At 42.6% G+C, this 12,453-nt stretch overlaps 1 protein-coding gene across 3 annotated transcripts in view; it reads right to left on the bottom strand.

Moving 5' to 3' along the window:
• CNTLN (centlein) overlaps positions 1 to 12,453 on the bottom strand; it is a 351,601-nt gene that overhangs the window by 226,314 nt on the left and 112,834 nt on the right. For all 3 annotated transcript variants that reach the window (XM_053300359.1, XM_053300360.1, XM_053300361.1), the window contains one exon: positions 4,391 to 4,579. In XM_053300359.1, coding sequence (XP_053156334.1) covers positions 4,391 to 4,579 — 189 coding nt within the window. The remainder of the gene's footprint in view (positions 1 to 4,390; positions 4,580 to 12,453) is intronic.

The raw sequence follows: 12,453 nt of genomic DNA, 5'->3' as shown, positions 1-12,453 counted from the left end.
TTCTTTAGAGCAAGTAGGTAACTAGACTCACTGGCAAACATCCTGACTGAATTTACTTGATGATATCCAGTTGAAGTGAAAAGGACAAGTTAGGCATGCCTTACCTGACCTTTTCATTTCAATGGGGCTTCCTTGAGTAAATTTAGTCAGAATGTCAGCCACTGTTCAAGTTGCTCTGTGGCAGAACATGCACAGGATGAGTAAACAGGAGAGTAATGTTTTTAAAAATGTCACTGTTTTTCAAGTGTTTGGATTCTTTGTGTATAACTTTTCCTCATAATGAATCCCTATAAGGATTCATTGCACACCTTCATTTCTCTGTCATTCAACAGTACCAACTGTTAACTGCCATGTGTCAACTACAATTCACACACACACACACACAGTCAGTTTATTTTTTAGGAATTGTTGAAGTGTTTAGATTCTTTGGTGTCTTCATTACACACCTTTGTTTACTCTGTTCATTTTTACCCTACTGCTTTGCGGGTGGGGGTGGGGAATTAATGGCATCCCATGTGCCAACTACCCCCCCCCCAACCTGCAAGCCACTGGGTACTCGGTTTATATTTTAAGAATTTTTGAGGTGTTTAGACTCTGTGGTGTGTAACGAATCCTCAGAGGGATTCATTATGGGAAAGGTTATTAGACCTTTCTAATGATGAGGATGAGAGATAACAAATTGAAGCTGAATCCAAGCAAGACGGAGGTGCTCATTGTGGGGGATCGAAATTTAAGGGATGAGTTAGATCTCCTTGTGCTGAATGGGGTTACACTCCCCAAGAAGGAACAGCTTGGGAGTGTTCTTGGATCCAGGCCTCAACCTGGTATCTCAGGTGGAGGCTATGGCCAGGAGCGCTTACTATCAACTGCATCTGATTTGACAGCTGCATCCATTCCTTGAAGAGAACGATCTCAAAACAGTGGTGCATCAGCTGGTAACCTCCAGGCTCGACTACTGAAATACACTCTACATGGGGCTGCCTTTGTACGTAGTTCAGAAACTTCATTTAGTTAAAAATGTAGCAGCCAGACTGGTCTCTGGGGTAACCCAGAGATACCATATTATGACTGTCTTAAAACAGTCGTACTGGCTGCCGATATGTTTCCGGGCGAAATGCAAAGTGCTGGTTATTACCTTTAAACCACTGAACAGCTTGGGTCCGGGCTACCTTAGAAAGCTCCTTCTTCGGTATGTTCCCCATCGCTTGTTGAGGTCATCTGGAGAGGTCCATCTCCAGTTACCACCTGTACGTCTGGTGGTGACTCGGAACCGGCTCTTTTCTGTAGCTGCTCCTGGCCTATGGAATGCGCTCCCGGCAGATATCCACAGTTTAGGCTCACTGTCAGCCTTTAAGAGAGCCCTAAAAACTTACTTATTTGGCCTGGCCTTCCAAGGTTTGTAAATTGTTTTTAAAGTATTTTAATTAGTTTTAAATGTTTTTAATTGTTTTTGTTTTTAAATTGTTTTTAGCACTGTATTTTAAATGGTGTGTGTTTTTATGTCTTTTTAAATTTGTTGTACACTGCTCAGAGTCTTTGGATGGGGCGGTTTATAAATGTAATAAATAAATAAACAAACAAACAAACACTTGGGGGGGAAATCCTAGAACATAAACTGGGTAGTACCCCACTGCCTTGGGGGTGTAGTTGGCACATGGCAGTTGACAGTTGACACTGTCCAATGACAGTCAAAATGAACCGAAGAAATGAAGGTGTGCAAAGAATCCTCACAGGGATTCATTATGAGGAAAAGCTATTATACACCAAAGAATCCAAATACTTGAAAAATAGTGACTGCACATTTTGTTCCATAACTCCACTTCTACAAGGGCTAGAGCCATTTCTGGAAGGGCAGTATAGAAATTGAATAAATTGATGATGATGATGATGATGATGATGATAATGTAGCCCGATGCCTTCCATAACTTTCCCCAGCAGGCAGATACCTGTATAATGGCTAGCCCAATCCATATAACTTTCATTGACTGCAACTGATTTTTTTATTTTGGTTTTGCTGGAGAAGGTTGGGGTTCATATAATAATATAATGCAAAAGTTTTGTTTGGTTGTATCTACAATTACTGTTCAACCACTTCTAGCTCTCTGAACACACTCTCAGCACACTCTCTGCTCAGGCATCCACAAATGCTTTTCACAGAATTCCTGTGATAAGCACACTACATTTTCCTGATCTTCATTGCATCATACTGAATGCCTAGGAAATCCTGGAGCAAGACCCAATAACTGCTTTAATAGTAGAGGTATTTGTGTGGATTTTTCAGGCACTAGTATATTAAGCCGCATATTGTCTTTGTAATATTTTATTTTATTTTATTGTCAGGGATGTAGAAGGGACTACCAAAACGAAATGAGGAAAAACAACTCTTTCACAAATACATGCAAGTTACAACACAGATGCTTATGCAGAGGGAAAAACATATATTGATTGCCCAAAAACATTACTCTGAGTATTATTATTTGAATCATCAGCAGACTTCTCATTTGCATTTCTCAAAGGAAATAAATACGTAAATAATTCTCATTTCATGTATTCACAGACTGCTTGGTAAATTTCAATATTCAATTATTTTGTATGGGAAAGTTGTAACAGGAAGAGTACAGGCAAGGAATCTTAGTCGATTAATCAGTAAACTTAAATCAATTAAATTGGCATGCATTCCATATGAAAAACTGATAGTACTGAAGAAAAACAACCCTGTTTTTTTCAGAATATTAAAAACCCATCACTATGTGAAAAACAACAGGAACACACCCACTGAAGCAGGATAAAGATTCTTTTGGCATGGCAAGTCTGCTTATCCTCCAGTACTAAGACGGGAAGAATGGCAGGAACCTCAGCCAACACGGGTGGTGTAAGACAGCCATGCTGAAGCAGCAGTGGTGGCGGAGGCACCTCTGTTCTCTTTGTCTGGGAAATCATTGTGCTGACCCTCATCATGACGACGATAAAGGAAGGAGAGTACTGATGCTGGTTCCGCATCATCTTATGTGGCAACTGCCATCTTAAAAGGATCATCCTCTCCTTTCTGAGAGACAAGAGGAAATGTCTCTGTCACAACGCTGCTGCTGTCCATGATTGGTATATAGATACTTAAAATAAAAACAAAAGGATCTGCTACCCCAATTAATTGTTGTTGTGATGAGGAGGATTTGAGGGAGGACTAGGCCTCAATTAGAACAACTACTGGGAGGGCGGGCCTTTCCTAATAAGGGGAAATGCCCAGGAAAATCAAAACAGGACCAACCCAGAGGACTGGGCAGGAACTACTCTCATAGCCACGAATAGAAGAAGAGAAAGCTGTTTGTTTGTTCTGTGTCCCAAGAGTGCCCTGAGGAAGCAGCTGGCTGGGAAGCTGCTGGGGAAATGGAAGGCCACAGCCTGGAGGCTGGAGACAGCAGTAAGATCCCTGCCTGTGGGTAATAAGATAGGGACCAGTTCAGTTAGATGTGTGGAGGAAGTTATTTTCCTTTATGGTATTGCTTGAATCTGAGTTGCCTGGTTAATGAAAACTTTCTCTCTTACAATCTGCTTCATGAAGAGACGATTGTTCTTATTGCATACTCTTGTTTTTCTTTTAACCTAATAATAAACCCTTGTTAGTGAAGTGTGCTACTCTTCATTTTGGGTCTTTCTTCATCACATGTCTTTAGAGGCTTCCAAATGCTCAGCCCTTCTTGGGAGGGTTTTGCCACTTTACCCCCCACCCCAAATAATCTTACATGGAGAGTAGGTTTTCCAACATCAAAATAAAGTGGATGGTGACAGCCTTCTGTGAATCCCTTATAGTCAAGGATTCACCCAAGTGAAATGCCCACTCTGGTAGGAACTTTGACAATTGGGGACACTTTAATTGTTTAAAAAGTTTTTTATTAAGTGACTTGATTAATCAAATACATGTTGCAGCCCTGTGAACTGAAATTGCTCTTCTATTGGAATATAAAATTTCCTGGCCAATATAACAATTTCTGAGAAATCAAGTTACAGAAAGAACAATAAATGAGATGAGATATAATTTTTAAAGTCAGCTTCAAGAAAGCTTCCATTGCCAGATGTTTACTTGCAAAATGGTAACATGCCAAGGTTTTTACTGGTCTTAATAATCTTACTTGGGCAGTAGATTAATTTAAAGTTAATATAGTGTTTGGCAACTTAAACTTTGTTAGGCAACTGAGCCATTTTTGGAAGGGCAGTATAGAAATCGAATAAATAATGAATTATTATTATTATTATTATTATTATTATTATTATTATTATTATTATTAACAAAAACAACAACTTGGGAAGGACTCGATGTCTGGATAAAACAAACCAGTCAATAACACCTGTCTGACTGTGTAAACAAGAAATAATAACTTAAACTTTCTCTCACCTGTTTCCTTTTTGGATGAGTTCCTTGAGGTGAAGGCACTGAACAGAGAGCCTGCTGAAGTTGCTCTTCCAGCTGCTTTATTTGTTGTTCTTTTTCAAGCAGCTGATTCTTGAGAGAAACCTGACTTTGCCGGAGTTGATTCTCACTTGCTTTGAGGTTCTCAAAAAATATAGTCAACTCATTGTACACCTATTTTAAACAAACACACAGGTTTAAGAAAAATTATCACTATATAGCGCATCAACAAAATCATAGTAAGTAGGGTTTAAATCATGTTCAGCATGTCAAAATGCTGATCCCCTTTAGAACTCTTCAAAAGAGAGGTCTAAGCAGTGCCTAGAACCTTTCCCCTGTATGCCTCCATTTAAAAGTACAGAAAGCCTGTCCCAGTTAGAATATCGCACCCTGATGAAATTCCTACTGCCCACAAATAAGATTCCAGACCAAAATATAATGGCTGAAGGGGAAAACGTGATGTGATGTGGGAAACCACATTTTGTTTATTCATGTATTTGCCTTATTCACAAATAAAATGAGGGGCAGGAGCCTAAATTTTCAAGCAAATACTAAATCCAAATGAAAATACCTGAATTCTCCTCTACCCTCAGACACATTTCTCCCAGCATGATATACTTCATGATGGAAGTAAAGTGCCAGCAATGATGGAGTACAGGAAGGTAAAATGGGGCTTGGTTCACCTCCTCAGCTGTGTGCTTTTTTTAAAAAAAGACAATCTCACCTCATTGCCTGCTTTATATGTGAACAAGGCAGACATTTTATTGATTGATTGATTGATTGATTGATTGTTGCATTTATATACCGCCTTTCGTTAAAAGACAACCCCAAGGCGGTTTGATGCAAATACATGCAAATACAACATATTTGCATGTCTCCCCCCATGTCTAGTTTGGTCATAAACACTTGCACATATGGGTACAGTGTGACAAACTTGCTAAGGATGGAGAGTATTTGTGCATATAAACATTTATTTATTAATTCCTGAATTATAGAAATATATTCAAGTTTCTCAGGTTATTCATTGGGGAAAACATTCAAGTTCCTCAACTTGTTCTCAGTTCAGTTTTGATTATTATGCAACTGAACTGGCTTTTCCAGGTCATTTCATGCACTATATTGTGATCTTTTATTTATTTATTTATTACATTTACTAGTATTTTTAAGCCCGTTTTAATAACGGGCGCTAGCTGTCTTTTCCCCCTTTAAGCTTTCTTCTTATCTTTTGCCCTTTTTTTGTGTGTGTGTCCCTGTCTCTCTTCCTTTCTTTTCTTTCCTTCCTTTTCTTGCTTTCCTTTTCCTTTTTTAAAAAAATATGTTTTATTCTCTACGTTATCTTTTTCTCTCTTCTTTCTATTATGGGCATGTTTGTTGGGGGTTTGTGTGTGTGTGTGTTTTCCTTTTTCTCTTTTTCTATATCCCCCCCCACCTTTTTTCTTCACTTTTACCTCTCTTCTTTTTCCTTCCTCTTTGTTTATTTTGTTCTTTTCTTTCCTATCTCTCTCTTCTCTCTTTTTCCTTCTTTATCTCTTTTCTTTTCTCTATTGTTCTGTCTCCCTCCCGCATTCCTTGTTTTGTCTTTTGCTGTCTGTTTTTCTTGTTGTCTCTCTCTCTGTGTGTCTCTCTCTCTTTTTCTCTCTGTCTTTGTTTTCCTCCACCCTGTTCTAATTTCCCCTTCTCTCTGTGGTTTTTCCCCCCTCTGGGGGATGTTGTTTGGGGGGGGTGCTTGTGTGCGACACAGAATGGCTCTGGGCTCTCCAGAATGGCGACCCCCCCCCCCACATGATTAAGGGCCAAATCGGCCCATGTAAATGCCGCTGCGGCCACCGCCGCCGCCCACCCACCCTCCCAACTGCCGAGTCCTCCTCACCCCCGTGTCCTCATCCCCGGCCCGAGTCAGTCGGGCGATGAAAGTCCTTAATTTGATAGGGAGAGAGGAGCTCGCAAGCAGAGCTCCTCTCTCTGCAAAGACTCTTCCTGAACTGGCGCTTTGGACGCAAAGGACGCAATAGGCGTCCTTTGCGCCCAAAGCGCCAGTTCGGGCAGAGCCTTTGCACAGAGAGGAGCTCTGTTTGCGAGCTCTTCTCTCCCTATCAAATTAAGGACTTTCATCGCCCGACTGACTCGGGCTGGGGTATGGAGGACTCGGCAGTTGGGAGGGCGAGCGGGTGGTCGTCGTCGTCGGCGACCACAGCAGCAATTTCGCCCATGGGGCTGGGAGAGGAGGACTCGGGCAGCTGGGAGGGTGGGCGGGTTAAGGGCAATTTCGCCCTGGTTTTCCATCTTTCTGATGTGCCGCCTCTTCACTCTCGGCGGCTGTCCTGGAGCCGCTGCCGCCTCTGTCTCTCTGCGTCCGCCGCAGCCGCTTGGCAGCTCAGCGGCACGGTAAGGCAATGCCGCCCGCGAGTGTTTTGGTGCCGCCGCCGCCTCTGCCTTCCAGTTTCCCCGCCGGCGCTTCTCCGGCTTCTTCAGGGCGGCCGCTTGTGGCCGTCCAAGATGTCCGCCGGGTGCTGGCGGTCGTGTCTCCCTTGCCCTGTTCTGGGCCTGCGCTTCGCGCAGGCGCAGAACAGGGCAGGGAGGCACGAACACGCGCTTGGTGGCCGTCCACGGACGGACACCAAGAGTTTTATTAGAGAGGATATACCACCCCCATACAAAAAGGTCCATAGGTAGTTCACAATATAAAACCATTAAAACATTAACATAATTATAACAATTTAAAATGCAATAAAAACTCTAAAACCGAAGTTTTAAAACTATAAACTAAAAGCCTGACTAAATAGGTTTGTTTTTAGGTCCTTCTTAAAAATATTCAGAGAAGGAGAAACTCTAATTTCATTAGGAAGTGCACTCCTGTGTCCTGGGGCAACTCTAGAAAAGGCCCGGTTTCAAGTTGCCGCCAACCGAGTTGGTGGCGACTGCAACCGGACCTCCCCAGATGATCTTAACAGGTGGGGAGGTTGATGAAGAAGGCACTCTCTTAAATACCTTGAACCCAAGCTGAGGTATTTAGAACATCTTCCATTGTTAATTACATAATTATGTAATTATTAAATACATACAAGTTGAGATGATCAGTATCCTACAAGACATCAACATAATGGGAAAGGAAGATATTGGGAAGGGGGGATATTTCAGTGATCCAGCAATGTGAATGACTATACATTCTGAGGATATAACAAGTTTATGTCCTCCAAATAACAGAAACCAGATAACAGACTTTACATTCCTCAACAAATAACAAGTAGTTCTAATCTGCCTACATTTCTTTCACTATCCCTACAGTTGGACCAAACTGGTCCAAATTGGTTAGATAGTTCACACATTAGCCCACCTGTGCCTCAAACATTCACGAGTCCACCGTCTTTAACTGGGGTGGATGACATCAAAACAAACTACACCTTTGAGGTGTCCCTTTGTGTCACTCACTACAACTGCACCAAATCTGGTTCAAATCAGTCAGGCAGTTCACAAGTTATCCCACTTGCACCTAAACTATTCACATGCCCACCATCATGTATCAGGGTGGATGACATCATTACAAACTATGCCTTTGAAGCATTCCTATGTGTCCCTACAACTTTAGCAAATCTGGTTCAAATTGGTTGGGCAGTTCACAAATTAGACCACTTGCACCTCAGACATTTACATGTCTGCCATCTTGAATCTAGGTGGATGACATCATCAAAAAACTATGCCACTGAGGTGTCCCTACAACTGTACCCAGTTCGGTTCATACTGATCCAGGCATTGGGAGGTTGATGAGGGGGACACATACATGGATACACAGACGGACACAGACACACAACACATACAGAAAGCTGAGTGATCTCATAAGCTTGCTTTCCTTAAGGAAAGTAGGCAAAAAATGCACTGGTCCAAGCAACTGCTTTTGTTACATTAGTGTGCTGGCTGCAAGAACTAGATAAGGACTTGTCAGCTATTCCATAGGCAAATTCACAAAGGAATAACATTCTGCTTTTCCAAACAACATGGAGACTATCAGCATGTACGTCCTATGATATACTGTCCCTTACAGCAAGATCAATCAACTCTGTTCATGGTCGGATAGCCCACATACTCAGTACATCAGGTCATGAGAATGACAGATTCAAAATTCAACACACCAGCATACCATTTTGGAACTAATGCTCCTTGCATAGGCATTGCAGCTTGCTAGGAAACAGTATCGTATTTTAAAAGCCATTACAAGCTAACTCAAGAGCAATGAGAACTGAGGCATATGGAATGAATAAATAAATATTACACTGACAAACCAAGAAAGGAAACAATTTATTATTATTTTATTTTCTATGTATGCCACTTTGATTTTTTCTTTTGTTCTCAAAAGCAGTATATAAATAAAAGTAATAATGATTGGCAGACTGATGTGTCCATTTTTTTGAAAACCTTTGTTGAAAAGCAGTATATAAATATTTGTCATATTCATATTGCTGGTTACTTCAGAGTGTGGTGCTGAAGGTTTCAATCCCCACCTCAAATCCATTAAAAATTCCCTAACTTTAAAAACCTGAATATTTCAGGAAGAAAGATTCTAGTCTCTTTATCTCAGCACCTTATGAAACATTTGCTCCGCAAAACAGAAAAAATTTGCTCTTTCTTGAAAAATGCACTTGAAAATGGTTGTGAATGATGCCTTCTCCCCCACCACACACACTATTTGGCTTAACTCTTGATGTGGAAATTTGCTGCTGCATTTGTTGCTCAGGCCACATTTGCACGTAACAGGAAACCGGAGATAAAGGGGGCAGAGGTTGGAATTCCATTACATCCAAATGCATGCAACCACAGTTTCATGTGACCTGAGGTTTACCTCATCAAACTCCAAATTGCACCTTCAGTTTGTAGTGAGTTTCACCACCATAACCTGAGGTTTTTTGGTGGCAGCAGTATGTCCAAATGCAGACAGCACCATAGCCATGGTTTTGTTTGCTTTTTCGAGCCACAATCATAGAGATGGCAGCACAGACCTGCACAAGCACTTGCCCCATCTCTCCTGTCTTCAATCCAACAAAGCAGTTGCCCGTCAACAGGGATGCCACCACATCCCATCCCAAGTTTCAAAGCCTGTCAAATGGGCCATTTGACAGAGGCATGCCCTCGTCCCACTCTGCCCCTTGCCCCTCCCCTGGCAATCAGGGGAGAAAGGAGATGAGATGGCAAGACAGGCACTAAATGCTTTGCTCTCTGAAGATGAAGCGACAAAGATGTATGTTCACAGGCACATTCCTTCAAGTTGGCAACACAGGCAGGGCAACCCTATTTAAACATAGGAATTGAAGCATATGGCAGGGTGGCAATACACAGGGTTGAGCTTCAAAGGCAGCCCCAGCCAGGAATTCTTGAATGGCTACGGTCTATTTTTTGTAAAATGATGCCGGAGAAGGGGGACCCAGCCCCTTCCTTTTGGGGGTACCTACGCATCCCCTACGCATCTCCATTACTCATGAGAAGGGCCAGGCAGAAGAATCAGCACTGCCCCAGTGAAAGGAGCAATTTGACATAAGTGATGATGACATATGCTGATCCTGAGTGGACCACTCACTCATCAAAGTGTAAGGCCATGGGGATACCCCTTCACAACTCATGAAAATAACCATCTGTGAGGACAGGGGTGTTGGGCAGAACCTCTAATAATTGTGACGACAATCCCTGTCTCCCGACTGCTCTCTCATTAGAATGTCAGGCCATGGGGGCCGGATGGCAGATGCCACCCAGGTTGCTCTATACAAGCAAGCCACAGGGATGGTTACCCTGGCAAAAGCTCTCCCTGTCTTCACAACTGCCACAAAGAAGCTGTCAAAATGTGCCCTCTGCCAGCCCATCCACCCATATGAACAAGTCCATCTTTAATTTTGCCTGGAACGATGACCCCACTCTCCTGGGGTCGCTGGAAATAGGGTCTCCCCTCTCCCGCAATTCCCCAGTGGCAGATCTACATGCAGCAAAAACTCAGGAATCTCATTTTTGATTGAGAGTAAAGATTTGTCCCCAGTCCTGGTGTTTCCTCGGCCTGCACACCCGGCTACACCTAGACACATGGAGTGTCAAAATCTCATTTGGGTGTGTGAAAAATGTCCCTGCAGAGGAGTGGGTAGCTGTGCAAAAGTTCTATCATTAACCAGAAAGAATGGGGGGCCCACACAAGCAAGGGCCCCTTTGTTGGGTTAGCTCAATTCATGAGTGTGCAGTCTCCAGTAGACTGGCCCTCTCATGAGAGCGCTAATCGCCTAGTGGCAAGCCGCCATGGGGGCAGGAGTGTGGTTTGATCTCCATGGACTGCTTTGCCTGGGTGAGCCTTCGCAAGAGCATCCTTGGTCACAGCAGGCCAGACCCCAGGATCCTTTGCCCTCCCTCATCTACATATCTTTTCCTAGAATGATATCATATTCCCTTTCCTGAGTAACAGGAAAATAGTGCCCCACAAGATCCAACCCCCCACCCCAGAAACTGTGCTTGTGCAAGACAGTTTTGTTTCAGGGCTCTTATGAGGGCAGCGGTGCAATCGCTGTCAGAAGAAGGGCTTGCATGGCATGGCATGGCATGGCATGGCATGGCATGGCATGACCTTTAAAGGGATTTAAATGCCCTCTGCCTGACAAGGGCAGGCGGACCATTCCAAAAAGGCACGATTATGCTCGGCATGCCCCCTTCAGGATCGTAGCCAATGGATGCCATTCTTGACATGAGCACTACAGAGCTTGCTGGGATGTGGCCTCGGCAGACCAGGAAGAGGAAGGGGCTATCCTGCCCTAAAAATGTAGGTTGACAGATTGCAGTTGGACCAATGTCTGCAATGCAATTCAGTTAGAAAAATTAACTGTGGGTTCGTGTTCCATCCTGGTCCCACATCTTTCAATCAGAAGTGCTACCTCGTATTTGTTTTGCTCTTGAATGTAATCAGTAGATGCATCATTACTCTATCCATTATCACCACCAAGTCCAATAGGCAAAACAAATGGTTCTGGCTATAGAATCTTTTTCATTTCTAGAAATTCTATTAATATATTATTTTTAGGTTTGAAATATGTTCTTCTCAAGTGTTTGGCAGAAATTAAAAGCTTGATCCAACTCCCTGAAATTCCTACAACTTCTGACCCCAGTTTTGTCTGAAGTGTGAGCAATTGGTTTTCAAACCGGACAACTTCCTAAGGCTGAACATGCCTCCAGAATCCAGTGCAGATTATCTGAAGACCCAGTGGGGAGAATGCAAGAATGCAAATCTACTGCATGGTGTTGGATGGCACATTATCTCAGAAGCCCATTCGTAGGATGTTGTGGATAGGGACCCAGTGGATCAGGCAGAAATGCATCAGGAGCCTCTGTAGCAAGTTAACTGTGGATGAATTGTGGACCTGCTGACTTTCTGGTTGTACCTTTACTATAGTATGTAGAAATCTGAGGAAACACTGTACTTTATAGGATGCATGAGGCAGAAATTCAGCATCTGAAACTTTAGCAAGTGACTGGGGGAAGCTGCACCTGAGGGATTTCTGCATGTATGCATTCCTCCCCACCTAAGGTAGAGTTGAAAAACCAAGGCAAAGTGTGGGTGCATGGAACCTAATTTATAAACCCAGCATAATATGAGACTGTATAACGCCTTTGCTTACATGGCACAGAAAACAACATAACCACCTTAAATTGCAATCTCTGTTATTTTAGCACATGTTAAAATTGTTAGCACCTTAATTCTCATCCTAAACTGAAATTCTGTATGCATTTTAATGCCCCTGTTTTCTGAAAAGGCTTTATATTATGTCAGTTGTATGGGAGTGTATGTCAAAATTTGAGCTCTCTAATTTTAAGTACTTTAGGATGCTTAAGCCACTACACCTATACTACCTTGTTAAACATGCATAAGATTATGTTCTGCAGCTTAACACAAGTTTAGCAGGAGGTTGTTTGTCAAAATTAAACTAGACCAAAATGGACAAACTGAACTCACCTGTTAGAAAATGGAAAACTCTACCAGCATTAGTACAGCAATTTCTATAACTATGGAATGTTGTTCACTAAGAAATAAA

Source organism: Hemicordylus capensis, chromosome 2 (genome assembly GCF_027244095.1).
Source record: "Hemicordylus capensis ecotype Gifberg chromosome 2, rHemCap1.1.pri, whole genome shotgun sequence".
NCBI lineage: Eukaryota > Metazoa > Chordata > Lepidosauria > Squamata > Cordylidae > Hemicordylus > Hemicordylus capensis.
This window is presented reverse-complemented; position numbering and strand designations above follow the sequence as displayed.